Source organism: Somniosus microcephalus, chromosome 3, assembly GCF_052327205.1.
Source record: "Somniosus microcephalus isolate GS21.2 chromosome 3, FLI_Smic_1.0, whole genome shotgun sequence".
NCBI classification, from domain to species: Eukaryota; Metazoa; Chordata; class Chondrichthyes; order Squaliformes; family Somniosidae; genus Somniosus; species Somniosus microcephalus.
The window spans coordinates 173,541,795-173,568,389 of record NC_140989.1 but is presented as its reverse complement, the minus strand read 5'-3'; the positions used below and the strand labels follow the sequence as shown (position 1 = coordinate 173,568,389).

The 26,595-nt window shown below is 44.8% G+C and overlaps 1 protein-coding gene across 14 annotated transcripts in view; it reads right to left on the bottom strand.

Annotated features, from left to right (window-relative positions):
- Positions 1-26,595, bottom strand: part of LOC147121580 (mitogen-activated protein kinase kinase kinase kinase 3-like) — a 244,010-nt gene that overhangs the window by 123,929 nt on the left and 93,486 nt on the right. For all 14 annotated transcript variants that reach the window (XM_085981929.1, XM_085981930.1, XM_085981939.1 and 11 more), the window contains one exon: positions 7,671-7,729. In XM_085981929.1, coding sequence (XP_085838055.1) covers positions 7,671-7,729 — 59 coding nt within the window. The remainder of the gene's footprint in view (positions 1-7,670; positions 7,730-26,595) is intronic.

Genomic DNA, 26,595 nt, shown 5'->3' with positions numbered 1-26,595 from the left:
AGTAGACTAGGCCTATATTCACTAGAGTTTAGAAGAATGAGAGGTGATCTCATTGAAACGTATAAAATTCTTAAGGGGCTTGACAGGGTAGATGCTGGGAGGATTGTTCCCCTGGCTGGGGAGTCTAGAACTAGAGATCACAGTCTCAGAATAAGGGGTCGGCCATTTAGGATTGAGATGAGGAGAAATTTCTTCACTTAAGAGGGTTGTGAATCTTTAGAATTCTCTAACCCAGAGGGCTGTGGATGTTCAGTCGTTGAGTATATTCAAGACAGAGATCAACAGATTTTTGGATACTATGGGAATCAAGGGATATGGGGATAATGCAGGAAGGTGGAGTTGAGGTAGATGATCAGCCATGATCTTATTGAATGGCGGAGCAGGCTCGAAGGGCCAAAAGGCCAACTGCTGCTCCTATTTCTTATGTTCTTATCCTTACTGATTGGGAAAACAAAGACTCTGCAGGACCACCACTGACTGATCAGTCACGAGATAGATACTCATGAGGGAGCCAATTCAGTTCATCCATCCAGAATAAAACTTGCATATCATGCTATTTAATTGTCTCTAATGAATCTCAGATTTTCAACTCCACTACCCTACATGGATGATCACTCAAGTGTAGATCACACTTGCATGAAGACAGTCACCCTGACATCTGTCCTAAATTTTCCTCTCACCAGTTTCAACTTAAACCTCTTTTATTCCGGTATCCTCACACACCTTGAAGTTGTTCTTTGTATTAACCTTAGCTATGCCTTTTGATATCCTGCATCTATCTAGAAGGTCTTCTTCCGAAGGTAAATCGTGTTGAAGTAGCTGCATAAGAATCTGAGAACTACAAAGATGGCTGCTGCTATCAGTTAGAATTATTAAGTAAGTTTTCACGGGTATCCATGACCCTTCCTGTAATAGGGATAACAGATCCTCAGGTAATAGAAACCAGTTTGAAGGCAATAAAAATCGGGTTTCCGACACAGTGCCCGCTTGGGCTGCAGTTGTGTGACTACTTATAATTGATTGCGCATCTCAACCTTCGGATCTACTGAGTATCTGCCGCAACCTGCACTAGCAGACTTCAGGCATTCGGCTCTGATGAAAGAGATTCTTGCATTTATGTAGCGCATTTCACAGCCTCGGAATGTCCCAAAGCACTTTACAGCCAATGAAGTACTTTTGAAGTGTAGTCACAGTTGTAATGTAGGAAATGCGGTAGCCTATTTGCGTACAGCAAGGTCCTGCAAACAACAATGCGATAATGACCAGATCATCTGTTTTAGTGATATTGGTTGAGGGATGAATATTAGCCAGGTCACCAGGAAGAACGCCCCTGTTCTTCGAAATAGTGCCATAGGATATTTTACAAACACCCGAGAAAGCAGACGGTGCCTCGGTTTAATATTTCACCCAAAAGATTGCACCTTTGTCAGTATAGCACTCCCTCAGTACTGCACTGGAGTGTCAGCCTAGATTATGTGCTCAAGTCTCTGGAGTGGGAATTAAACCCACAACCTTCTGACAGAGGAGAGAGTGCTACCAACTGAGCCACAGCTGACAACAAACTAGACAATGGCCGAAATGCTAATGCAGATGGAGGTGATGCATTCGGATATGTGCTCCGTTCATGGATCAGCACTTTGTAAAAATCCTCGGTGCTGAGGAGCAACTCAAGTAGAGTGCCTTGTAATGTTAGCTTTGTGCTGGGATACCGGCATGCGAATAAGTATGCATATTTTAGGTCTATCGCAGTCCTGGATAATGTGGCCATTGTGTATTTTGCTTGCTTTAAGAATCAGTTGAATCTCCTGAAGTCTCATTGTGGAGGAGCTCACCAGACTTTTGGGAATTAAAGCTCTCTCCTGAGGAGGTGAACGCTACTGTTGCTCATAGTTTCTCTATGTCATAAGCAGGCAGGCTTTAAAAAAAACTAGCAGGCTTGCTCAACTTTGGGACCAACAGATCAGCTGATTTGCTAAGTGCTGACACTGCTGTTTCTAAAAATTAACACCAAGGATCACTACTCAGCAAATCAGCTGGTCTGCTGCTCCCAACATGGACTGAGCCCTAGCGTGCTTTTAAAACTCTCACTGCCTTTCTACTGAGCTTCCAAATTGTCCACTGACTATATTTCCTGGCCTTAAAATACAAAGAGGACAGCATTACAAAAGCTTCCCCACCAGCTCCCTTTCTTCAACCTTTAGCCCTTGGGGTACACTTTGCTCCATCCCCGTTCCAGCTTCAATTCGAAAGCCCCATTGCACATCTTCCCTGCTTCAGCTTTGGGTGCCGCTGACTTTTGGCACACCCCAGCTTTAAGCCACAGGCCCAGGCCACCCCTTCCCAATCTCGCATTCTGCTTCCTGCCCACTCCACCATCAGTTCCCACTGTCTTGGTCCCACCCTCAGCATCCACTCAAGCTCATCCCCAGTTTTTCCTCATCTGAATGTCTCAGCAGTTCCTAGATGCACAGGTACTGGTCAAGGTCATTCCTCTGGATCCACTGCAGTAGCAAAAAGACCATCCTGCTCTCAATACAAGATCCTACCTCTGGGTCCACCAATCCCCTGCTAGCCAGACTCGGCAACCTTGGCTCTTGTTTAGGCCGGACTCTGCCACTCCTGCCACCCAGCCTGAGCTGACCCCACCCCAATTTTTCTTACATTTGTGTATGGAGATACATCACAAACCACTTCCTCCTGCCCAGTCCAGCAAAGGACTCTGCTTTCTGTAAATGTACAATTTGATTCTCATTTTGCAGCATTCCCCAGTTTTGAAAAATGCCCAAGATACAAATTCAGTAAATTAAAAGAATCTGTGCAAGATGCACACAGACATATTGGGACAAAAAGAGGGAATCAAATGAGTCATGAACTCCTGAGTGGTGTTATTTTTGTACAAACTCACTAAGTTAATGGTTTAGAAGTCACAATGACAAGACATCAACTGCTAAGTTATTGAAGAAAATGCAAATATATCTTCTAAGACATTGCTAATAACCTTTGACCAATTAGTCCAGAGTCTGGTGTGCAGTTTCTGATATTCTTCATGGTTCTGCTCTGAATTTTGGAATGGACCAAATCTTGGCTGCCCGTGTCCTAACTCGCACCAAGTCCTGTTCACCCATCTCCCCTGTGCTCGCTGACCTACATTGGCTCCCGGTTAAGCAACGCCTCGATTTCAAAATTCTCATCCTTGTTTTCAAATCCCTCCATGGCCTTTCCCCTCCCTATCGCTGTAATGTCCTCCAGCCCCACAACCCCCCAAATATATCTGCGCTCCTTTAATTCTGCCCTCTTGAGCATCCCTGATAATAATCGCTCAACCACTGGTGGCTGTGCCTTCAGTTGCCTGGGCCCTAAGCTCTGGAATTCCCTCCCTAAACTTCTCTGCCTCGCCCTCCTGCTTTAAGACGCTCCTTAAAACCTACCTCTTTGACCAAGCTTTTAGTCATCTGCCCTAATTTCTCCTTACGTGACTCGGTGTCAAATTTTTGTCTTGCAACACTCCTGTGAAGCGCCTTGGGACGTTTTACTACATTAAAGGTGCTTGTTGTTGGATGTAGGAAGCAGGAGAACATGTAGGATGACATTCAGGCTTGGGCTAATAAGTGGCAGGTAACATCGCGCCACAGAAGTGCCAGGCAATGACTATCTCCAACAAGCAAGGGTCTAACCACCTCCCCTTGGCATTCAACCGCATTACCATCGCCGAATCCCCCACCATCAACATCCTGGGGGGTCACCATTGACTAGAAACTTGACCAGCCACATAAATACTGTGGCAACAAGAGCAGGTCAGAGGCTAGGTATTTTGAGGCGAGTGTCTCACCTCCCAACTCCCCAAAGCCTTTCCACCTACTACAAAGCACAAGCAAGGAGTGTGATGAAATACTCTCCATTTGCTTGGATGAGTGCAGCTCCAACAACACTCAAGAAGCTCGACACCATCCCGTTTGATTGGCACCCCATCCACCACCTTAAACATTCACTCCCTCCACCACCGGCGTACCGTGGCTGCAGTGTGTACCATCTACAAGATGCACTGTAGCAACTCGCCAAGGCTTCTTCAGCGGCAGCTCCCAAACCCACGACCTCTTCTACCTAGAAGGACAAGGGCAGCAAGCGCATGAGAACACCACCACCTCCAAGTTCCCCTCCAAGTCACACATCATCCTGACTTAGAAGTATATCACCGATCCTTCATCGTCGCGGGGTCAAAATCCTGGAAATCCCTCCCCAGCAGCACTGTGGGAGTACCTTCACCACATGGACTGCAGTGGTTCACCACCACCTTCTCAAGGGCAATTAGGGATGGGCAATAAATGCTGGCCTTGCCAGCGACGCCCAGATCCCATAAACAAATTAAAAAAATTATATACATGGAATTTAAGAGGAACAGAGAAAGATTCAGTAGAGCAAGCACCACAGTATTCTTGATAAAATAGGGAAAAAATTATGACCGTAATACATATATAAACAGTGGGAGGGGTCAGTGGCTAGAATGGAGTGCTTGTATCCTGCTCATAAGCATGAGTGCGCTACAAGAGTCTTTCCCACAAACTTAGAAGCAGCATTCAAAATCTGGTCCGACTTAGGGTTTAAGAGATACCTAGGTTAAAAAGAAAGGTTGAAATAGAAAACCAATCTTTAGGAGGCAATTTTACCACTAGAAGGGACTTGGGAATATGACTTGAGATCACAGCAGACAGTTAATGCAAAAACAGCAACAGATAAAGGAAGAAAGATCAAGAAAATGGCTATCAAAAGTAATTGTTGGTTGGATTTGAGGGATGAGAAAACACTGAGGAATTGAAAAAAAAAGATTTTCATTGCCTCATTGAAGGACATAGCGGATCAAGAGTTGGAATTCAACCATTCTACTGTGAAAGGAATGAAGGTCATGTGCACGGAGGGCATTAAATCTAAAGGAAAGTAACAAATGCAGTGGAATTATCAAAATAGCAAATAGGATTGGTTAATGAAGAAAGGAGTAATGAAGGAAGAGTAGCAGCAGAGGGGGCTGGGCCCTTAGGGACCTACAAGTTGATGAAAATGAGTCAAGAGGATGAACCATTAACTGCAGCACAGATAAAACTAGTTGAGAGGCAAGTAGTTAGTCATGGGTAGCTTTGGCCGAAGACAAGGTCATTGGACCGTCAACAGCATTTTAGATCGTCACAAACAGGCTCATTTCTAAAGATTAGGAAACACATCTACATACCCAGTCAAGGTTCAATGCTTTTTGCTGAATTTTCAGTCTAATAATTTAGATTTGGATTCTTTTTCTTCACAATTAATTAATGATGTTTGGAAAAGTAACTATTTGTACCCAGCAGTAACATTTTGCAGCCAGTTCTGGCTAGTAAGGATGTGTGCCGGAAATCAATTTACAAGAAATCTGTTAATGGATTGATATCTTGACATAAATGAGTATCATTTTGAGTCATGAATGTCTGGCTGACGAGTGTGAAAGCAGTTGACACCAGTGTGCGCTTACTTGCTCATTTGCATCTTATGGGATCATTGTCAAGATACTGGGAACGAAATTGGTCATTGGCAGCAACGCAAAATGGGCGATAACAAATTGGCAGCTCGTTCTACATCCCGCCCAATTTTTGTTTCGATTAACTTTTGTAGTTGAGATTGTGGGATTGCACCAGCTCGCCATGTTGACTGAAACCAGACCCCTTATCACAATGAAAAAGTCATAGATCCAAGAAAATGTGTCTATGATTCTATCACCAGGTGCACGTTTTAATAATGTAAACAGGGGGGGGTTGGCACCCAAACACCGTTCTTCCCCTTTATTTTTTATTTGTTTATGGGATGTGGGCGTCGCTGGCAAGGCCAGCATTTATTGCCTATCCCTAATTGCCCTCGAGGTGGTGGTGAGCCGCCTTCTTGAACCGCTGCAGTCAGTGAGGTGAAGGTACTCTCTCAGTGCTGTTAGGTTTCCTGATCTCAATTACAGGTGCACTAAATAATAATGTGCCACTAGATTGAGAGAATCTGGCTTTATTGTTCCTTTATCACAAATGATTGACAGCCATGTCTTCAAATGAATTAAAAGTATAAAAAGACAAGCTTTTAGTGGTAGACTTTTGATTTTCAGGAGTTGATACAGTCCCATCCTCTCAACTTTCATAGGTGCAAATTGTTTTCATAGAATCGGAATGATACAAGGAAAGAGGTCATTCGACACATCGTGCTTGTGCCAGCTATTTGAAAGCTATCCAATCAGTCCCACTCCCCTATAGATGCTGCAGCTGTTTGCCACTTTAAATGCAAGTGCAAGCCATCGAAAATAATGATTGTGTAAAAAGGTAGTACCAGGAAATCAAAAAAAGCAGCATGTTTAACAAACTACAAAAGCTCCCACTGAAATTGAAGTCTGAGATTCAGCCTGAACAACTGAAAGCTAGTTTTAAGAACCTCACCTGGTCTGCCCAGTTTTTATGGACAAGGTTAACATTATGGGTGAACTCATGAAATTCAGTGTGGGGTCTGTTTCATATAAATTTTGCATTTAAATTAGGCCTGTGCTTGTTTGTAGCCTGACCTCCTCCTGCCCCCAATCATTCCTTGTAAAAATCAGGCATGCCGAGACCTGTCAGGCACTGCCAGTGGGGCCTCAGGAAATCAGGGCCCAGATGCTCACTTTTTTACTCTTAACAGACTCCTTTAACTGTAAGATTCACTTACACAGGTCTACAGTTGCAATTTTTTTAAAGAGGGAATTGAGTATATTTCTAGATATACAAACAGATGTCAGATACAGAGATAATGGAATTACTTAATTAGTTTTTGACTGGCACATGCCGATTCAAAACCAACTGGAGACTATATATTGATTGCAAATCAACTCAAGTCAACCATTAATCTATATATGTAATATATACCATTAATACATTTTAACATTCAAAAGAATGAGTGTTTCACATTGTGAAATTTTCAGTTTGCTGTTGTCTGCAACAGGTTACAATTCCATTATCAGCTTGGTTCAGTGGTGGCACTCTCAGCTGAGTCAGAAGCTCGTAGTTCAAGCCCCACTCCAGGACTTCAGCACAAAAACTAGGCTGACGCCTGTATGTAGTACAGAGGGACCACTACATTGTCAGAGGAGCCATCTTTCAGATGAGACATCAAACCAAGCCCCATCAGCCCCCTCAGGTGGATACAGAAAAATCCCATGGCACTATTCAAACAATAGAGGAGTTTGCCTGACCAATGATCCCTCAACCAACACCTTCAAAACAGATAAACCGATCATTTATCTTGTTGCTGTTTATGGGACCATGCCATGCGCAAATTGGCTGTAACATTGGCCTACATTACAACTGAGTACCACTTCAAAAATAATTCATTGGCTCTGAAGCACTCTGGGATGGTGCTATATAAATGCAAGCTCGTTTCAGTATCCTAGCCACAGACATGAAAGTACAGCTGATCATTTTGTATTTTTCTGCTGGCGATTTAGGAAAATACATGCTTCACATGTAACTTAATCCTTGATGTTCACATCTAAAGTCCAGAAAGGGGAACACTATCATACTTTCACATGTTATGCCAGAACAATTAAAAATATCAATTTTTAAAGGTCCTTTAGACCAGCACATTACATGCATTTCAGTAAAAATAAAAACGAGCAGAATTGGCTGTAAAATGCTTACTTATTTCCACCTAATAAATAACTGCTCTGGGGTCCTTGGCCATATTCTAGCTGTAGATCCTGCAGGTTAAAAGAAAACAGACACAGATTGCATAAATATGATTCATATCAATTATAATTACTGTAAAACAAAGCTGCTTTACTTAAAAGCTTTAAAGACAAAAAAAATTAATGGAAGAAGAATGATTCAGTGTTAGACAGGATAGATTTGCAAGAAGTTTGGTGAAGCAAAGAAACTATCTGCGAGTCCTAAATTTTGTAGCTATTAGAATTTTCCAACTATTCATTGGTAAATACAAAATTTGATGTTCTACAATTTATGGAAAACAGTTAATATTAGGCATGGCGTTCTGGTGAACTTCAAGAAGAAATCAACCACATATAACATAAGTTTAGCTATGAGTAGGGCAACTGATTCACATGGTACAACATCCTGCAACAAGAGGCACAATTTTCACCCTACAGTGTAAGTATCCCCATCAAGATTACTCACTCAACAGCACTTCAATCTTAATCAGCAACATGTTTTCAAGGGCCAGTGTTCGACCTCTTTCAGCTCGCCCAAGAGTGAAAGAAGTTTCCTGCTGGTTACTGTAGTCGTTGACTGTGCAGTCAATACGTTCTCTGCTTGATGTTAGACATGACTCTCTGAGTAGCACTCTTGTCACTGTCAGAAGGTCATAGGTTCAAGTCCCAATCCAGAGACTTGAGCATAAAATCTAGGCTAACACTTCACTGGAGTACTGAGGGCGTGCTGCACTGTCAGAGGTGCCATCTTTTTGATGAGACATTAAAGCGAGGCCCCGTCTGCTCTCTCGTGTGGACATAAAAGATCCATGGCACTATTTCAAAGGAGAGCAAGGGAGTTCTCCCCAGTGTCCTGCCCAATATTTATCCCTCAAATATCACTAAAAAACAGATTATCTGGTCATTTATCTCAGTGCAGTTTGCAGGACCAAGCTGCAGTAATACCAACTCTCATGATTTAATCGCGAGAGACACAATTTATAATGAAAATTCAGCCCAAAGAAAGGAAACTAAACCTACACAGGACCATAACTCCCAGAGGGCGCTGCATGGCTGGTCACACGTGCGTGTTTAACAAACACCTTATTAAGCTTACGGATGGGCGAGTGTTGCAGACGGTAACATGGCGGCGGCTGTGTTGCAGCAGCTACTGGATCATGCTGAAATTGCCAAACTTGCCAAAAACACTGTGGCCAAGCTCGAGAAGCACATCACCGACAAAGAGGCAGACATACATGTCCTAAGCCAAACATGAGTGTTAAAGTTGACATGGTAAGTAATGGGACGAAGTGCTTTCTTGCCTAGCCAGAGGAGATAGAAACATAGAAAGATAGAAGATAGGAGGAGTAGGCCATTCGGCCCCTCCAGCCTGCTCCGTTATTTAATGCGATCATGGCTAATCATCCAAATTCAGTACCCTGTCTCTGCTTTCTCCCCATATCCCTTGATCCCTTTAGCCTTAAGAAATATATCTAACTCCTTCTTGAATATATTTAATGAATTGGCCTCAACTGCCTTCTGTGCTAGAGAATTCCACAGGTTCACCACTCTCTGGGTGAAGTAATTCCTCCTCATCTCTGTCCTAAATGGCTTACCCCTTATCTTTAGATGTTGACCCCTGGTTCTGGACTCCCCCGCCATCGGGAACATCCTTCCTGCATCTAGTCTGTCTCATCCTGTTAGGCCTCTAGTTGCCATAAGTATCAGACGCAGTACTTGTTTTGCTTCATCTAGGCCAAGACGTTCGCCTTTTTAATTTATTTATAAGTATCAGCCTCAGAAATGTTAAAGGAACACTATACATAGTGTTATTACATTTTTTTTAATGGACTGTTATTTCAATTTACCATTTATATTCTTAAGAATTACTTCAAATTTTATTTTGTGGGGTTGTTACACCCCAGTTAAGGATGCATTCACTCCCTGTTTTTGTCGACCTGCATTGGCTCCCTAACCTCCAGCACTTTAAAAAATTGTTCTTCTTTACAGCTCTTCCCATGGCTTTGTTCCATGCTACCGTTGCAATCTCCAACAGCTCTTCCTTCCAGAATCCATCTTCTCGTCACTTTAGTTTGCTGTGTGTCATCCCACTCCTCACAACCATCGGTGGCAGAGCATTCAGCCACCATGCCACTGCTCTCTGGGATTCTCTCCGTAAACTCTTCTACCTCACTGCCTATTTATATACTTTCAAAAGCCTCAACCCAGCACTGACTTTGCCTTTGATTACTTACTATCGACTTTTCTCTTGGTTCCTGCCCAACATTCCCAGATCTCCTGTAAAACACGTTGGAACATTTGTTCCCTAGCATGAGCAATGCACGATGGCGAGTGAAGTTGAAAGGGAGAATTGGTTCAATCTAGTGTACCATTTGACAGTTAGTTGGTGTAGCATGAGTGGATAACTGAGCTGGTCTCTAGTGTACCTAAAGCATTGGCTGTGGAGGAAGATTTGGCAGGGAAAAAATGCCAACTTTTATCATGACAGCCAAAATGTCTTTAGTGACAGCCGAATGCACTTCCTGCTCGGGAGCAAAGGTCAGCGAGGTGTCGGGTCAAGTCAAAAATTTTAAGAGTTTGTCTCATGATTTATGAGACGGTGGGGTTGGCTGTACTGTAGCTGTGAGCAAATTGGCTGCTGCATTTCCAACATTACAACAGTGACTATACTTCAAAAAGTACTTCATTGGCTGTAAAGCGCTTTGGGATGTCCTGAGGTCATAAAAGACGCTATATAAATTTAAGTGTTTCATTCTTACTTTTGCGGACACTTAAATTCAAACTCTAATTTTCACATGCTGTAGACCAGAGTGGGTGCTGACTGCACAATCAGCTCTTCCAGCAACCAGCTGGAAACTTCCTTCACTCTGCTGGGCTGAGAGATCCAGAACATTAGCACGTTTAAATATGCTGCTGATTAAAACTTGAAGTTAGAGGGGAAAAGCCGAGGAGGAATGCAAAAAAATTATCCCAACTGCCCCGTCATTTTCAGCCACATCACATCACTTGCCCTAGCCATGAGTCACATTTCCAGATCATCACAAAGGTCTTTAATAGAGATCATATCTAAGCACGTGACACACAAACCTACAACTTAAGCAATACTTTATTTTAAGGGGACATCAGCAAGCATATAATTGTAGTGCATTGCAATGGGGTCAAAGTGAAGTCAGAAGGCAACTTCTGGTTAACATTAACGCAACCTTTCTCACTTGTGTGCATTCTTACACAGGGGTTCTTAATTTTGGTCTTCAGGACCTCAAACAATTAAGAAATTGAACTTCTTCGAAAAGAAGATTCTATGGAAAGACTAGTGTCCAAAACTTGACCTAAATGTAAATTAATCATTTTTTTTTTTTACATTATGTTGCATTCAACTGTCTTTTTCCCATTCCCTTTCTCCCCGCCACCAACCCCCCCCCCCCCCCCAAAAAGTATCCACCCGACCCCCAAAAAGATCCAACTTCTTGTTGGGATATGGTTTCATGGAGTCTTGTTGCCTTCTTGTGTCTTACCCAAATGAGCTTAGACAGTGAGTGTCAGCAGGTTGCTCAATCGCATGAGGCATCACATTCAAATCCAATCCTATCCTTTCCTAATGTCGACATTTAATTAAGTGTCAAATTATTAGCTACTGTATAGTAAAGGCTCACTAAAATGTTAACCTTTAATGTGCAATGGAGAAGTTTACTTCTCTGGACACGAGCTAAGAGCCGCCAGTTAGTTTATTTATCAGTCAGCAGTCCTTACTGTTCTAACGCATCAGAGATAAATGTCCTCAGTGTTTCGACTGCTTGTAAAAACTGCCCTTTGAGCCTAGTTTCAGCCACTGAAAACCAACCTTTTTGAAGTGGTTTCCATCTCCAAAGCGGACTATGGGAGCCAGGAGGAAAACTACGTAAACTATTAAATATGTTTATCCCAAAAACAAACTAAGCAAACGGTAGATTATGTAGGGAAAAAAATTAAACATAAAAACAAAAGCAGGGCACAGAATGGGAAGGAAGATAGCCTGAGGGAGCAGAATTTAAATTTACAAATTGTATAAGATTACAATGTTCAGACTGTTCTGAACTTTTTAGTAGCTTTATTACTCTGAAACAAACACTAATATTAGTGTCAAAGCCAGCCAGCCCAGAGAAAGAGACATATCCCTGGACCTGCCAACAGTCTGAAGGTTAGCAGCAGTATACTTGAGAAGTACAGTGGCATTAATTCTATAAATATAAGATTACCATGGAATGTTTGCTGCCTTCCCCTTAAAATAAACCATTACTGAAACATGAAATCACAAAGAAAGTATTAAGAACTACGGGCTAAATGTGACCTGCAGCATCTCTTGAATATAGTGGTGGGGCAACAAACCTCTTCAACACCATTTAACACTGTTGGAACCACTGCTTTAGTTTCTTTTTTGCTTTGTACCATGCTTATTTAGTATAAGAATAGTTAATAGTAGAGATGAATTAACACTTAAAATTTGACCTTATCCTTTTAAGAGCAAGTGAATTCTTAGGATTGACATTTCTGATCAATTTTCAAAATTAATGTAATTTATTTGGTGATGTTTTCATCAAATTGTTTCTTCTCATGTAATTGGCCATCCTCCATTTAAGGAAAAAAGCTACATTGGCAAAAAAAACCTTTAAAAAAAAATCGGTGCTTTGCTATCTACTGTGCAGAATGTGTGTTGTTGAATGTACAGTAATAGCTTGCATTACATTTAACATGTAGTACTTGAAATATGGTCTTGTTTAAAATGACAAGCGCTGTACCTTTGAAGTGCAGGTGAGCGGAACACGTTGAGTCGAACACATTGGGCTGGATTTTCATTCAGGGGCGGGTTGGTGTCGTGAAATCCGCATTTCGTGTTATCCACACGAATATAAATCGATGTGGGAGATTGATGCTATTTTAACTTAATTGTCCAATTGAGTTCCAGCGTGTGGGAACCCTTGGCAAATGAGTTTTTCCAGTCAGAAAGTCGCATCTTATGACGTCATCATTGCTGCAGCATTTAAGGTCTGCAACAAGCCTTGCTTCTTCTGCAGGCTGCCAACCTTTTGGCATTTACTGTTAGAGGAACCTGGGGTCACAATGGCCAGCAACAGACCTAGGGCTGCTCCCAGGTTCGACGATGTTGCCCTGCAGGCTCTGGTTGAGGGAGCTAGATCTCATAAGGAGGTGCTCTTCCCTTCATCAGGGAGGAAGAAGCCTCCCCGGCAGATCAAGGTTGTGTGGCTGCAAGTGGCAGAGGTGGTCAACTCCTCAACGGTTACCCACAGAACCTGGATACAGTACAGGAAGAGATTTCATGACCTTGTGTGTACTGGAAAAGTGAGTATGCATTTCCCATCACCCTCAATCTGATCCCCATTGTCTTTCCTCACCAGCACTCGGCTTTAGCAATCTCTTCCTCCACATCCCACTTGACACCGACATCCATGCACCCTTACCCATTCCCTTTCTCTCTATGCTCACATTCACCTAACTATTCGACTATGCAGCCCTCACACTCCCCATCACTGTGATGCTATGGAAACAACTGACAACACATAGGGAGGGCCCTTGGTCTTGCTACCTCACTCCATCTTTCTCTCCTTCTAAGTATCTATGCTATGGAATCTCCACTCACTCCTTCATTCTCACTCAAACTCCACTTGTCTCCCTCATTGCAGGAAAAGAGAGCTCACAATAAAAGGGAAAGAGCCAGGACAGGAGGAGGGCCACCCTCAGTAGCCCAGCTCACCCCCTGGGAGGAGGCGGTCCTGGAAATCGGAGTGGAAGATGATGCGCAAGTGGGGAACGGACAGACGAGTGCATCACAGCAAGCTGATGACCGAATAGTTTTACATCTCTCTCATTGACATTGCATGAGTCGCTGATAATGATTCTGAAGCTCTAACAGGTGGACTTATGATCATCTGCATAGAAACATAGAAGATAGGAGCAGGAATAGGCCATTTGGCCCCTCGAGCCTGCTCCGCCATTCAATGTGATCATGGCTGATCATCCAAATTTGGTCCCTGCTTTCTCCCCATACCCCTTGATCCCTTTAGCCTTGGGAAATATATCCAACTCCTTTTTGAATATATTTAATGAACTGGCCTCCACTGCCTTCTGTGATAGAGAATTCCACAGGTTCACCACTCTCTGGGTGAAGAAATTCCTCCTCATCTCTGTCCTAAATGGCCTACCCTTTATCCTTAGACTGTGTCCCCTGGTTCTGGACTCCCCGATCATCGGGAACATCCTTCCTGCATCTAGTCTGTCCAGTCCTGTTAGAATTTTATAAGTTTCAATGAGATCACCTCTCATTCTTCTAAACTCCAGCGAGTACAAGCCCAATCGACCCAATCTCTCCTCATACATCATTCCTGCCATCCCAGGTATCAGCCTGGTGAATCTTCGCTGAACTCCTTCCATGGCAAGAACATCCTTCCTCAGATAAGGCGACCAAAACTGCACACAAAAGATGTGGTCTCACCAAGGCCCTGTACAACTGCAGCAAGACATCCTTGTTCCTGCACTCAAACCCTCTCACTACGAAGGCCAACATACCATTTGCCTTCTTAACCGCCTGCTGCACCTGCATGCTTACCTTCAGCAAGTGGTGCACAAGGACACCCCGGTCTCGTTGCACTTCCCCTTCTCCCAGTCTATTGCCATTCAGATAATAATCTGCCTTCCTGTTTTTGCCACCAAAGTGGATAACCTCACATTTATCCACGTTATATTGCATCTGCCATGTTTCTGCCCAATCACCCAACATGTCCAAATCATCCTGGAGTTTCTCGACATCCTCCTCACAACACACACGCCCACCCAGCTTTGTGTCATCTGCAAATTTGGAGATATTACATCTAGATCCCTTGTCTAGATCATTAATATATATTGTGAATAGCTGGGGTCCAAAGACTGATCCCTGCGGTACCCCACTAGTCACTGCCTGCCACTCGGAAAAAGACCCGTTTATTCCAACTCTTTGCTTTCTGTCTGCCAACCAGTTCTCCATCCAAGTCAATACCTTGCCCCCAATCCCATGTGCCTTAACGTTACACGCTAATCTCTTATGTGGGACCTTATCGAAGGCCTTCTGAAAGTCCAGATACACCACATCCACTGGTTCTCCCTTATCTATTTTACCAGTTACATCCTCAAAAAATTCCAGTAGATTAGTCAAGCATGATTTACCTTTTGTGAATCCATGCTGACTTTGTCCGATCCTGTCACTGTTTACCAAGTGCTCAGCTATTACATCTTTTATAATGGAATCTAGCATGTTCCCCACTACCAATGTCAGGCTTACCGGTCTGTAACTCCCCGTTTTCTCTGTACCACCTTTGTTGAATAGTGGGGTAACATTAGCTACCCTCCAATCCATGGGTACTGTTCCAGATTCCATCGAATGTTGAAAGATGATCAGCAATGCATCTACTATTTCTAGGGCCACTTCCTTAAGTACCCTAGGATGTAGATTATCAGGCCCTGGGGATTTATCGGCCTTCAATCCCATCAATTTCCCCAACACCATTTCCCTACAAATACTGATTTCTTTCAATTCCTCCCTTTCATCAGATCCTATGTTCCCCGGCATCTCTGGGAGGTTATGTGTGTCCTCCTTTGTGAAGACAGAACCAAAATATGTATTTAGTTGGTCTGCCATTTCTTTGTTCCCCATGATAAATTCCCCTGATTCTGACTGCAAGGGACCTACGCTTGACTTCAGCAATCTTTTTCTCTTCACAGATCTATAAAAGCTTTTGCAGTCAGTTTTTATGTTCCCTGCAAGCTTACTCTCATATTCTATTTTCCCTTTCTTAATTAATCCCTTTGTCCTCCTTTGTTGAATCCTAAACTGCTCCCAATCCTCAGGATTATTGCTTTTTCTGGCCAATTTATATGTCCTCTCCTTGGATCTTATGCTATCCCTAATTTCCCTTGTTAGCCACAGTTGAGTCACCTTTTTTGTTTTATTTTTATGCCAAACTGGGATGAACAAATTCTGTAGTTCATCCATGCGGTGTTTGAATGTTTGCCATTGCCTATCCACTGTCAACTCTTTGAGTGACATTCCCCAATCAATCCTACCCAACTTGCACCTCATACCATCGTAGTTTCCTTTATATAAATTTAGGACCCTAGTCTCCGAGTGAACTACTTCATTCTCCATCTTAATGAAGAATTCTATCATATTATGATCGCTCTGACCCAAGGGGCCTCGTACAACAAGATTGCTAATTAATCCTTTCTCGTTACTTAATACCCAGTCTAAGATGGCCTGATCTCTGGTTGGTTCTTCGACATATTGGTCCAGGAAACCATCCCGTAACCACTCCAGGAATTCCTCCTCCACAGTATTGTTACTAATTTGGTTAGCCCAATCTATATGTAGATTAAAGTCACCCATGATAACTGCTGTGCCCTTATTGCACGCTTCTTTAATTTCCCTTTTAATGCCATCCCCAACCTCCGCCTTACTGTTTGGAGATCTATATACCACTCCCACTAACGTTTTCTGCCCCTTGATATTTCTCAATTCTACCCATACAGATTCCACATCATCAGAGCTAATATCCTTCCTTACAATTGTGTTAATCCCTTCTTTAACCAGCAATGCTACCCCACCTCCCTTTCCTTTTTGCCTATCTTTCCTGAATATCGAATACCCCTGGATGTTGAGTTCCCAGCCTTGGCCATCCTTGAGCCACGTTTCCATAATCCCAACCAATCATATTCGTTTACCTCTATATGCGCAGCTAATTCATCCACCTTATTACGAATGCTCCTCGCATTAAGACACAAAGCCTTCAGGCTTATTTTTTTTTTTAACACTCTTAGACCTATTAGAATTATTTACTGTGGCCATGTTTGATTTAAACTGTTGATTTCTCTGACAGCCACTTTTGTTTTTCTCCTTCCTTTCTTTTGCTTTTATCCTCGTTTCCCTTTCCTCTGTCTCCCTGCTCATGTTCCCAACCCCCTGCCATCTTAATTTAAACCCTCCCCCAGAGCAACATCGGTTCCAGCCCTGCCCAGGTGCAAACCGTCCGGTTTGAACTGGTCCCACCTCCCCTAGAACCGGTTCCAATGTCCCAGGAACTTGAATCCCTCCCCGTTGCACCATTCCTCTAGCCACATATTCATCTGAAATATCCTTCTATTTCTACTCTGACTAGCACGTGGCACTGGTAGCAATCCTGAGATTACTACCTTTAAGGTCCTATTTTTTAATTTACCTCCTAACTCCCTATATTCAGCTTTTAGGACCTTACCCCGGTTTTTACCTATATCGTTGGTACCTATATGTACCACGACAACTGGCTGTTCACCCTCCCCTTCCAAAATGTTCTGCAGCCGCTCCGAGACATCCTTGACCCTTGCACCAGGGAGGCAACATACCATCCTGGAGTCTCGTTTGCGGCCGCAGAAACGCCTATCTATTCCCCTTACAATAGAATCCCCTATTACCAAAGCTCTACCCCTCTTTTTCCTCCCGTCCTGTGCAGCAGAGCCACCCCTGGTGCCAGGAAGTTGGTTGCTGCTGCCTTCCGCTGATAAGCCATCCCCCCCCAACAGTACTCAAAGTGGTGTATCTGTTTGAGAGGGGGGGGATGTCCACAGGGGACCCCTGCACTACCTGCCTGTGCCTAGTACTCTGCCTGTTGGTCACCCCTTCCCTTTCTGCCTGTCCAACCTCTACCTGCGGTGTGTCCAACTCCGTAAACGTGCTATTCACGACGTCCTCAGTATCGTGAACGCTCCAGTATGCATCCAATCGCAGCTCCCGTGCCGCAATGCAGTCTGTCAGTAGCTGCAGCTGGATACACTTCCTGCACACGTAGTTGTCAGGGACACAGGACGTGTCCCTGAGTTCCCACATATCGCAGGAGGGGCATACCACGTGGCCGGGCTGTCCTGCCATGACTTTCCCTTTAATTAATTGAAATTAAATCAAAATCAATCCCAGCAATTACACTACAGTTAAATGGTTTACCAACAGTCCCCGCTACACCAAAGAGACCTTGGCAACTATAAACCACAGAGTTAAAAAGTTTAAAAAGAGAGAAATACTCACCAACCAATCACTTACCTGCTTTCTGGTGACGTCACACTTCGATTACTTTTTATTTCTCTCCCTCCCTCTGAGCTCAGAGACTGCAGATTAGTACGCCTCACCTGGACTCTGGCGCTTTTATCCCGCCTCTCAGCCCTCGTCCCTCGCAGGTCCGCACTGCCGCCGCCGCTGCTGCAATATGCAGGTAACCTTGGCATCACATCTCTGACTCTATCCTTTACTCCCCCACAGGACCATCAAGAGCCCCCGTCCCCACTGTCCTGGAGGAAGAGCCCGAGCTTCCAGACTCCTCAGAGGAAGCTGCAACCTCTGAGGGCGCAGCGTCAGCAGAATTCACCGCACCCAGCACCGACACTCACACCTCGGTGGGACCTTCGGGACATAGAGTAGTGTTGTCACCTGGTGTATCACAGCTCACAAGTGAGCATCAGCAGATTGTGGAGACAGGGACAGCAGTGGAGAGCCCTCGTCGGAGGCCGCAGGACTCTGCCAGCTCGGCTCAGCTGCATGTCGACCCTCTGCCTCTGGGTCCATCCACAAGATCAACGGTGCTGGAACTCCAGGAACAGATGCAGGAGTCGCTGCAAGTGTGGAGTGAATGGAGGAGTCCATAGCGAACATGAGCAGAGCCTTTGTGGAGTCATTGGCGCACGAACGCATCACCATGGAAAGGATGGCAACCTCCATGGAGGTGATAAGTCACCAGAGTGCAGAAAACATGGCGAGTGCTCAGAATAGAGTGCCATCTCTGGATGGGCATCTATTGAGCAGAGAAACCAGACCTTCATGGAAGTCCTTCTGAGTAGGGCTGCCAGTGCAGATACTGGTCCCCATGGCCCCCTCTGATGTGCAGCAAGGTGCTCTCAAACCACTTGCAAGCGCTGAGGGGGACCTGACCCATGAGGGGGAAGTTGGTGGCAGACATCAAGGAAGTGGGGGCTCCTCTCCAAGCGCTCACACTTCCATGCCACTGCAGAGCCCTCGGTCAAAGCCCCACCAGAGACCACACCCAGCCGACATCGGCGTCTCAACCCCTGCAGAGCCACAGGAGCAGCAGACCTTTGACGAGCCCCCACAGGTTCGCAGCCCCAGAGGACGCCCGCCAAAGGTGTCAAGACAGGAGCAGCAGGAAAGTGAGCAAGGGGCCTCCACATCGGCTGAAGCCACAGGGGAAGCACCACGTAGGAGCACACGAGAAAGAAAGATACTGCACAAATAGTCACAAGGGTAGTCACTTGGGTGAAATTTGATGTGGTGTGTGAAAAAGCCATCAGATGCAAGATGTTGGTTTTCGCTCTCCTCCGCATCTGAGGAGGATATGTGAGGAGCCACTTGGTCCTCAGGAATCTGCAAGCCACGACGCTGTGCCATGTTGTGAAGTGCACAGCAAACCACGACGATTCTGGAGACCCTGGCTGCTGCGTACTGCAGGGCTCCACCTGATCTATCCAGGCATCTGAAGCGCATCTTCAGCAAACCGATGGTTTGCTCGATAATGGATCTGGTGGACATGTGGCTGGAGTTGTAGCGCTCCTCAGCTTCGTTGGCTGGCTTCAACGGCATCATTAGCCATGTCCTCAGGGGATAGCCCTCGTCTCCAAGTAGCCATCCGTTAAGTTGGTCTGGTGGACTGAAGAGCGGAGGCACACTAGACTGGCGCAGTATGAAGGAATCATAACAACTGCCAGGGTACTTGGCACAAACATGCAAAATTTCCTTCTTGTGGTCACACATCAGCTGAACGTTAAGGGAGTGGAAGCCCTTGCGGTTGACAAAAATACCTGGATTGTGATGGGGTGCCTTAAGGGCCACGTGTGCAGTCAACGACGCCCTGCACCCTTGGAAAGCCTGCCAGATTAGCTAATTCAACCACACGCGCTGTGACGCTTGCATGATCCTTGGTGAAATGGATGTGATTGTGCGCGATGGCAAAGAGGGCATCGGTTACCTGCGTGATGCAAGTGTGTGCGGCCACCTGGGAGATGCCGCTGATGATCCCTGGAATGAGCCTGAGGCAAAAAAGCTGAGTGCGGTGGTGACTTTGACGGCCACTGGTAAGGGTTGTCCACCTGGTCCTCTGGGCTGCAGGTCTTGTTGCAGCATTGCGCAGATGTCACCCACTACCTCTCACGAAAGTCAGAGCCGCCGTTGGCACTGCTGCTCAGACATGTTGATGTAGCTAACCCCGTGTCTGTAGACCCTGTTTGGGGGGGTATCTCCTGCGCCGACGGGCTTCCATGCGCTGGCCCCTTCTGGCCTGTGCAGCTTCAGGTGGGTGAGCAGCAGGTTGGCGCTCCTGTTGGTGCTGTTGTTCCTGGTTCTGCTGGTGCCGCAGCTGGTGCTCGAGCTCCTCTAATGCCCTGAAGGGAAGGAAATAAATGGCTCCCATGCTTCTGGTATATGCCTCAGTTGAGGAAGCGCTGAGTGAAGGTGGCGAGAGGGGTTTCCCAGGAGGTCACACTGGAGATTGGTGTCTGGCTCCAAACTTCCACAGCTGTGGTTATGCCTTCTAAAAGTTCCCCCAGACCTGAGACAACTAAGTCCTGCCACCTGCAAATGATGGCTGATCAAATCTCTTTAATGTTTGAGCTACAGCTGATAGTCAGCAATCCACTTGCGCTCCCGCCAGGTTTCACCGTCGTGTTTCAGAACAGGCGTGTTTCACGTGGGAAAAGGGTTAAACTCACAAAGGCCTTTTAAAATGGCATTAGAGAGGCAATTTAGTGGTTAAGGGCCTTAACGGCCTATCCCACCTCTTGGAGGCGGGACAGAGACGGGACCACTAGACACGAATTATTTAAAATTGCTTGGAGGCGTGATTGTGCCTGTCCACCAGTTTATGCAATTTTAACCCCCCACACGCCTCCAATCCCGCCTCCACGGCCCAATGAAAATCCTGCCCATTGACTTTTCTAACAGTCAGTTGAAATGTGGTGGATAATAACAGCGAACCAACAGCTTTCGCTGTTATTACCTCTTTGAAGCTGACCGCAACTTCAGAATGTAGTGCGTGTGCATCCTAACGCGGAAATCCTGAAGTTGCGGTCAGTCATTCACTGCTCCGACACTGGCTGTGCTATAGGCACCACCCACACTCCCCTCAAAAAGCCACAGCCGGCAATCAGCAATCAGCAGTGTAATCAGGGAAACCGACGAAAGCTTTGGCTTTTCCGCAGCAATATCGCTGTTAAATACCCCATTAAAAGTTAGACCCTTTTGGATTAGGTGTAGCTGGGGTTTTAACAACGTACTGACTGCTAAACAAAGGTTATGGCCCTGAAAAACACAATTTAATTTTGTGAAGTATCAAATTTACCCATTTAATAAAAATTATAATTTTCAACAAGTTTGTTCATCTTTATTTCAGGTTTACCTTTTCCCCCTGAGAGAGCTCCAATCTCGGTTTTGCTCTCTAACGTTTTTAAAAAGTTGGAATAAAAGGAGCTTCTTCACTTTCTGGTTCCCCATCTATGAGAATTCTGATTGGCTGCTTAGACAGCCTGTTGACATCACAGCAGCTCACATTAGGGATTCCCGATTAACTTGCATTGATTTCAATTGACAGTCAGAAAAGGCGAACTTCTCGCCACAGAGATCACAAGATTTTTGTGGGAACCTTACTTCAAGGCCAGCGGCGAACACCTCGGCTTTGCCGCTGACCACAAATTACAGGCCAAGATCTTTACTACACACTCAACACATACTCCACTCATTGGCACGCAAGAGGTTTACAAACGTCATCTTAAACAGGAGTGGATGGTATACAAGAACCAGCTGGTGTTTTATTCAGCAGCTCCACTCATCAGAAATTTTGTGAAATCAGAAGACTGTGAGCAGCGGAGGAGGAGCAGACCTAACCGGGGATCGGAGCAGAGGCAGGAAATAAATCAAGAAGTGACGTCACTGGACAGCAGGTAGGTGATTGGCTGGTGAGTATTAGAGCGTTTTTTTTGTCTCTAAGCTAGTGCAGCGTTTTAAACAAAGAGCTGGGGAACAATAAATAACAACTAGATAAACAAATTAATTAATATAACTCTAAATAATCATTTGATTAAAAACTTCAACTAATTTAAATCAGCATATAAATAAAATAAACTCTAGAGATAGCAGGTCAGGCTATGTGTTTGGGAGTTTGTGGACAGCGAGACTATCCCAGATTCCCACATTGGCAGGACATGTCTCTGCCTTCAGTCACTCCGGCTCAGAGTCATTGAGCTGGACTGCGAGTTAGAGACACTCCGAAACGTATGGGAGGGGGAGAAATTTCTGGACAGTTTTATCCAGAATACAGTCACAACCCAGAGGAAAGCACAGGTTCAGGAAGGGGAGGATGTGACTGCTAGGGAGACAGGTAGCAGGGATTTAGGAGAGGTTGAGAAGTCCCACAGACACTGGTCCTGTCCAACAGGTACGATGTGCTCGCTACCTGTGAGAACAAGGAGAAAGACTGCAGGGTGGACAGCCACAATGCAGACCAAGGTACCATGGTTCAGAAGGCTGTCCAAGTTTTTGGGGGGGGGGGGGGGGCGGGGGGAGAGCGCAGAACAGAAATGTGGTAGGGATAGGGTATTCTATAATTAGGGGGGGATAGATAGCATCCTCTGCAGCCAAGAATGAGAATCCCAAAGGATGTGTTGCCAGGGTAAGGGTTATCTTGAGGCAGCTGGAGAGGAATTTGTAAAGGCAGTGGGTAAATCCAGTTGTTGTTCTCCATGTAGGAACAAAGGACAGAGGTAGGAACAGGGAGGAGGTCCTGTTGGAGGAGTATCAGGAGTTGGGAGCTAAATTAAAAAGCAGGACCTCGAGGGTAATAATCTCAGGATTACTGCCCAAGCCACATGCAAATTGGCATAGAAGCAGTCAGATCAGGAGAATTAAAAGGGCTGGTGTGGAAAAGAGGGGGTTCCTTTTCATGAGACACTGGCACCAGTACTGGGACAGGAAGGAGCAATACTGATGGGACAGCCTCCACCTGAACCGGGATGGGACCAAAGTCCTCGCGGAAAGGGTAAATAGGGAGGTGGCAAAGGCTTTAAACTAGTAAGATGGGGGTAGGGATCTACAACAAATGAAACCAGCCTAAATATACACAAAACAGAAAGGAGAGCATAGGAAAGAGTAAAGGAGGATATTGATGGCCAGGGAATAAATGGAGTTATAGAACAGGAGTGGAAAAAGATGGTTAAAAATAAAGTGAAAGGAACTGCTATTAAAAATGAGTTAAACTGTCTGTACATCAACGCAGAGTGTCCGTAATAAAACAGGGGAGCTGGAGGCAATCATGTGCGGCGACGAACCAGACATAGTAGGGATTACCGAGACATGGTTGCAGAAAAATCAGGACTGGGAATTAAACTGGGAGGTAGAGTCGCTGTACTTATTAGGGATAACAATGGCAGTAGAAAAAAGTGCTGCAGCGATCAGCAAGACAGAAATAGAATCCATGTGGATAGAGATAAAAGATAATAAAGGATCAATCACACGAATAGGCGTAGGGCTAAAAATTGAGTAGCGCCCCATTTGGGGTGCTAACTTCGCCGGGCCTGGAAAAGTTAGCGCCCCCGCGCCAGAGCTTGCATGCTTGCACCGCAAGAGGGAAGCGGGGCGTTACTGGAAGCGCCCAGAACCCCCTTGGGGCACTGCGAGTCAATATAGCAGGTCTTCCTCCCCTTCTTAAAGGGGAGGGGCCTTGCACAGCGCGACCCGAGGCCCAGCTGGGCCCATCGGGGATCGGGAGTGCCGGCAAAAGAGCCCGGCATTCAAGAGAAGTGCCGGGCTCTTGGAGCGCAGCTGGCATTTCGTGCGGGGGGGGGGGGGCGGGATTCAGGAGGCCGGGGACGGGAGCGCAGTCAGGTGGCCTGCAACAAAAATGGCCGCCCCGCGCCTCTCCTTTAAATTGCGCCTCCCTGGCCTCGGGTAGGCCCCCCTGAACCCGTCGGACATGGCGTCCAGCGGTAAGTCAGGGGGCGCTCCCGAAGATCCTGGCCAGGGCGCTGCGGACGGTGATGACGTCATCGCCGGCAGCGCAGCACCATGGGGCGCTACCGGTTAGCACCGCCACTAACCTCCCGCTGAATTTCATGGGGGGGGCGTGGGCGGCGCCACGCCCAGGCGCCAGTTGTTCTTAGGGCGCTAACAGGAGGCACAAAGCAACCCAATTTTTCCCCTGTAGTCTACAGACCACCTAATAGCGGAAGGGAGGTGGAGGAAGAAATATGCAAAGAAATTAGGGAAATGAGTAAAAAACATAGAATAATCATCATGGGGGATTTCAACTACCCAGATATTAATTGGACAGAAGAGGTAGGAAAAGGGGATAAGGGGATGGAGTTCCTACAATGTGTACAGGACTCTTAAAACCAATATGTAAAAAGCCCAAGGGAGGATTCGCTATTGGATCTAGTAATGGGGGATAAACCAGAGCAGATAAGAGAAGCAAAAGTAGGGGAACATAATATAATACGCTTTAAAGTATTTGAGAAGGACAGAAGTATGACGAAGACTAGGGTTATAGATTGGAGAAAAGCGGATTTGGGGCTGAGAATAGAACTTGGGAAAATAAAATGGACAAATTATATTGGCAAACAATGACGCAGAACAGCAATGGGAAACATTTAAAACGGTATTCAACAGAGTCCAGGAAAAATATATTCCGCTAAAAAACAAGAAACTACACACTAATGAGACACCATGGACGAATAAAGCCATACAGGAAAAACTGAGGGTAAGGAAAGAGGCAAACATTAAGCACAGGAGAGCATGATAATGGAAAATACGAAACAATTAGGAAAGACAACAAAAAAACAATTAGGAAGGCAAAGAGGAACGATGAAATTAAATTATCAAGGAACATAAAACAAAATAGTAAAATATTTCACAGTCATATCAATAAAAAAAGTCAGAATGGGAATAGGGATGGACAGGATAATACCACAGGCAGTGATAGAAATATTAAATAATTACTTTGCCTCAGTATTTACCAGGGAGATAGAACAGGTGGACATGACATTGGATCATGAGATTAGTAATGAAATAACTGCATTTAAAATAAGAGATGTATTAAATAAACTAATCAAACTCAAAAAAGGAAAAAAAACCTGGTCCAGGCGGATTATATCCACACATTTTTTTTAAAAATCTAGGGAAGAGATAGCAGAGGCATTACTACACATATTTGATAATTAATTAGAAAAAGGTGCAGTGCCAGAGGACTGGCAGATATCTAACATGATACCTATATTTAAGAAGGGAGTTGGAACATGTCCAGGGAACTATAGACTAGTCAGCTTAACATCGGTGGTAGGAAAAATAATGGAATCCCTACTAAAGGAGATAATAGAATATCTAGAAGCCAAAAATATAATGAATAGTCAACATGGATTTCAAAAGGGAAGGTCTTGCTTGACCAACTTCATTGAATTTTTTGAAGAGGTAACAGAGAGAATAGACAAGGGTAATGCAGTAGATGTAATTTATCTAGATTTTCAAAAGGCCTTACATAAGGTACATAACAGACTAATGAATAAGGTCAGAGAATGCAGAGTCAGGGGTCAAGTAGCAGAATGGATAGCTAACTGGTTTCAAGACAGAAAGCAGAGAGATGGGGTAAAGGGTAGTTATTCACAGTGGCAAAAGGTGGGTAGTGCAGAATCAAAGATACAATTTCTAAATTTTCGCATGACACCAGATTGGGGGGGGGATAGTTAATACTGAGGAAGACTGCAACAAATTACATGAAGACATTAAAAAACTTGCAGAATGGGCAAATAATTGGCAAATGAAATTCAACACAGATAAATGTGAGGTATTACATTTTGGTAGGAAGAATAGGGAGGTCACGTATTACAGGAAACTCTCTTTTTACCGGCACCTAAATAACCGGAAATCTCTTAACCGGCAAAATTCAGGAGTAGGTTCAGGTAAGTTTTACTTCATATTAGTGGCCATGTAACTGGGGTTCCTGGATCTGTGGCCATGAAACCGGGGTTCCTGCACCTGTTGCCATGCAACAGGGACGCCTGGATCTGTGGCCGTGTACGGGGCTCTCGTACCTTAGTAAGTATACCTCTCTGTAATCCAGACTTTTTGATCAACCGGCACCACACCGGTCCCGTCGGTGTCAGATAAAGAGGAGTTTCCTGTACTTGGAGGGTGCGAGTCTGGGTGGGATAGAGGAGCAAAGGGATCTGGGAGTACAAATACACAAATCACAAAGTAGCAAAACAGGTTAACAAGGCCATAAAAAAAGCAAATCAAGCACTAGGGTTTATTTCTAGAGGGATAGAATTGAAAAGTAGTGAGGTTATGCTAAACTTGTAATGAACCTTGGTTAGACCACATTTGGAGTACTACGTACAATTCTGGTCGCCATATTATAAAAAGGATATAGAGGCACTGGAGAGGGTGCAGAGAAGATTTACTAGGATGATACCAGAAATGCGAAGGTATAACCATCAGGAAAGGATGAACAGGCTGGGTCTCTTTTTGCTTGAAAAAAGGCTGAGGGGTGACCTAATTGAATTCTTTAAAATTATGAAATGTTTTGATAGAGTAGATACAAAGAGAGTGTTTCCACTTGTGGGGAAGAGCATAACTAGAGGCCATCAATATAAGATGGTCACCAAGAAATCAAATACAGAATTCAGAAAAAACATCTTTACCCAGAGAGTGGTGAGAATGTGGAACTTGCTACGGCAAATAGTATAGATGCATTTAAGGGGAGGCTAGATAAGCATATAAGGGAGAAGGGAATAGAGGGTTATGCTGACAGAGTTAGCTGAGGAAAGACAGGAGGAGGCTCGAGTGGAGCATAAACACCGGC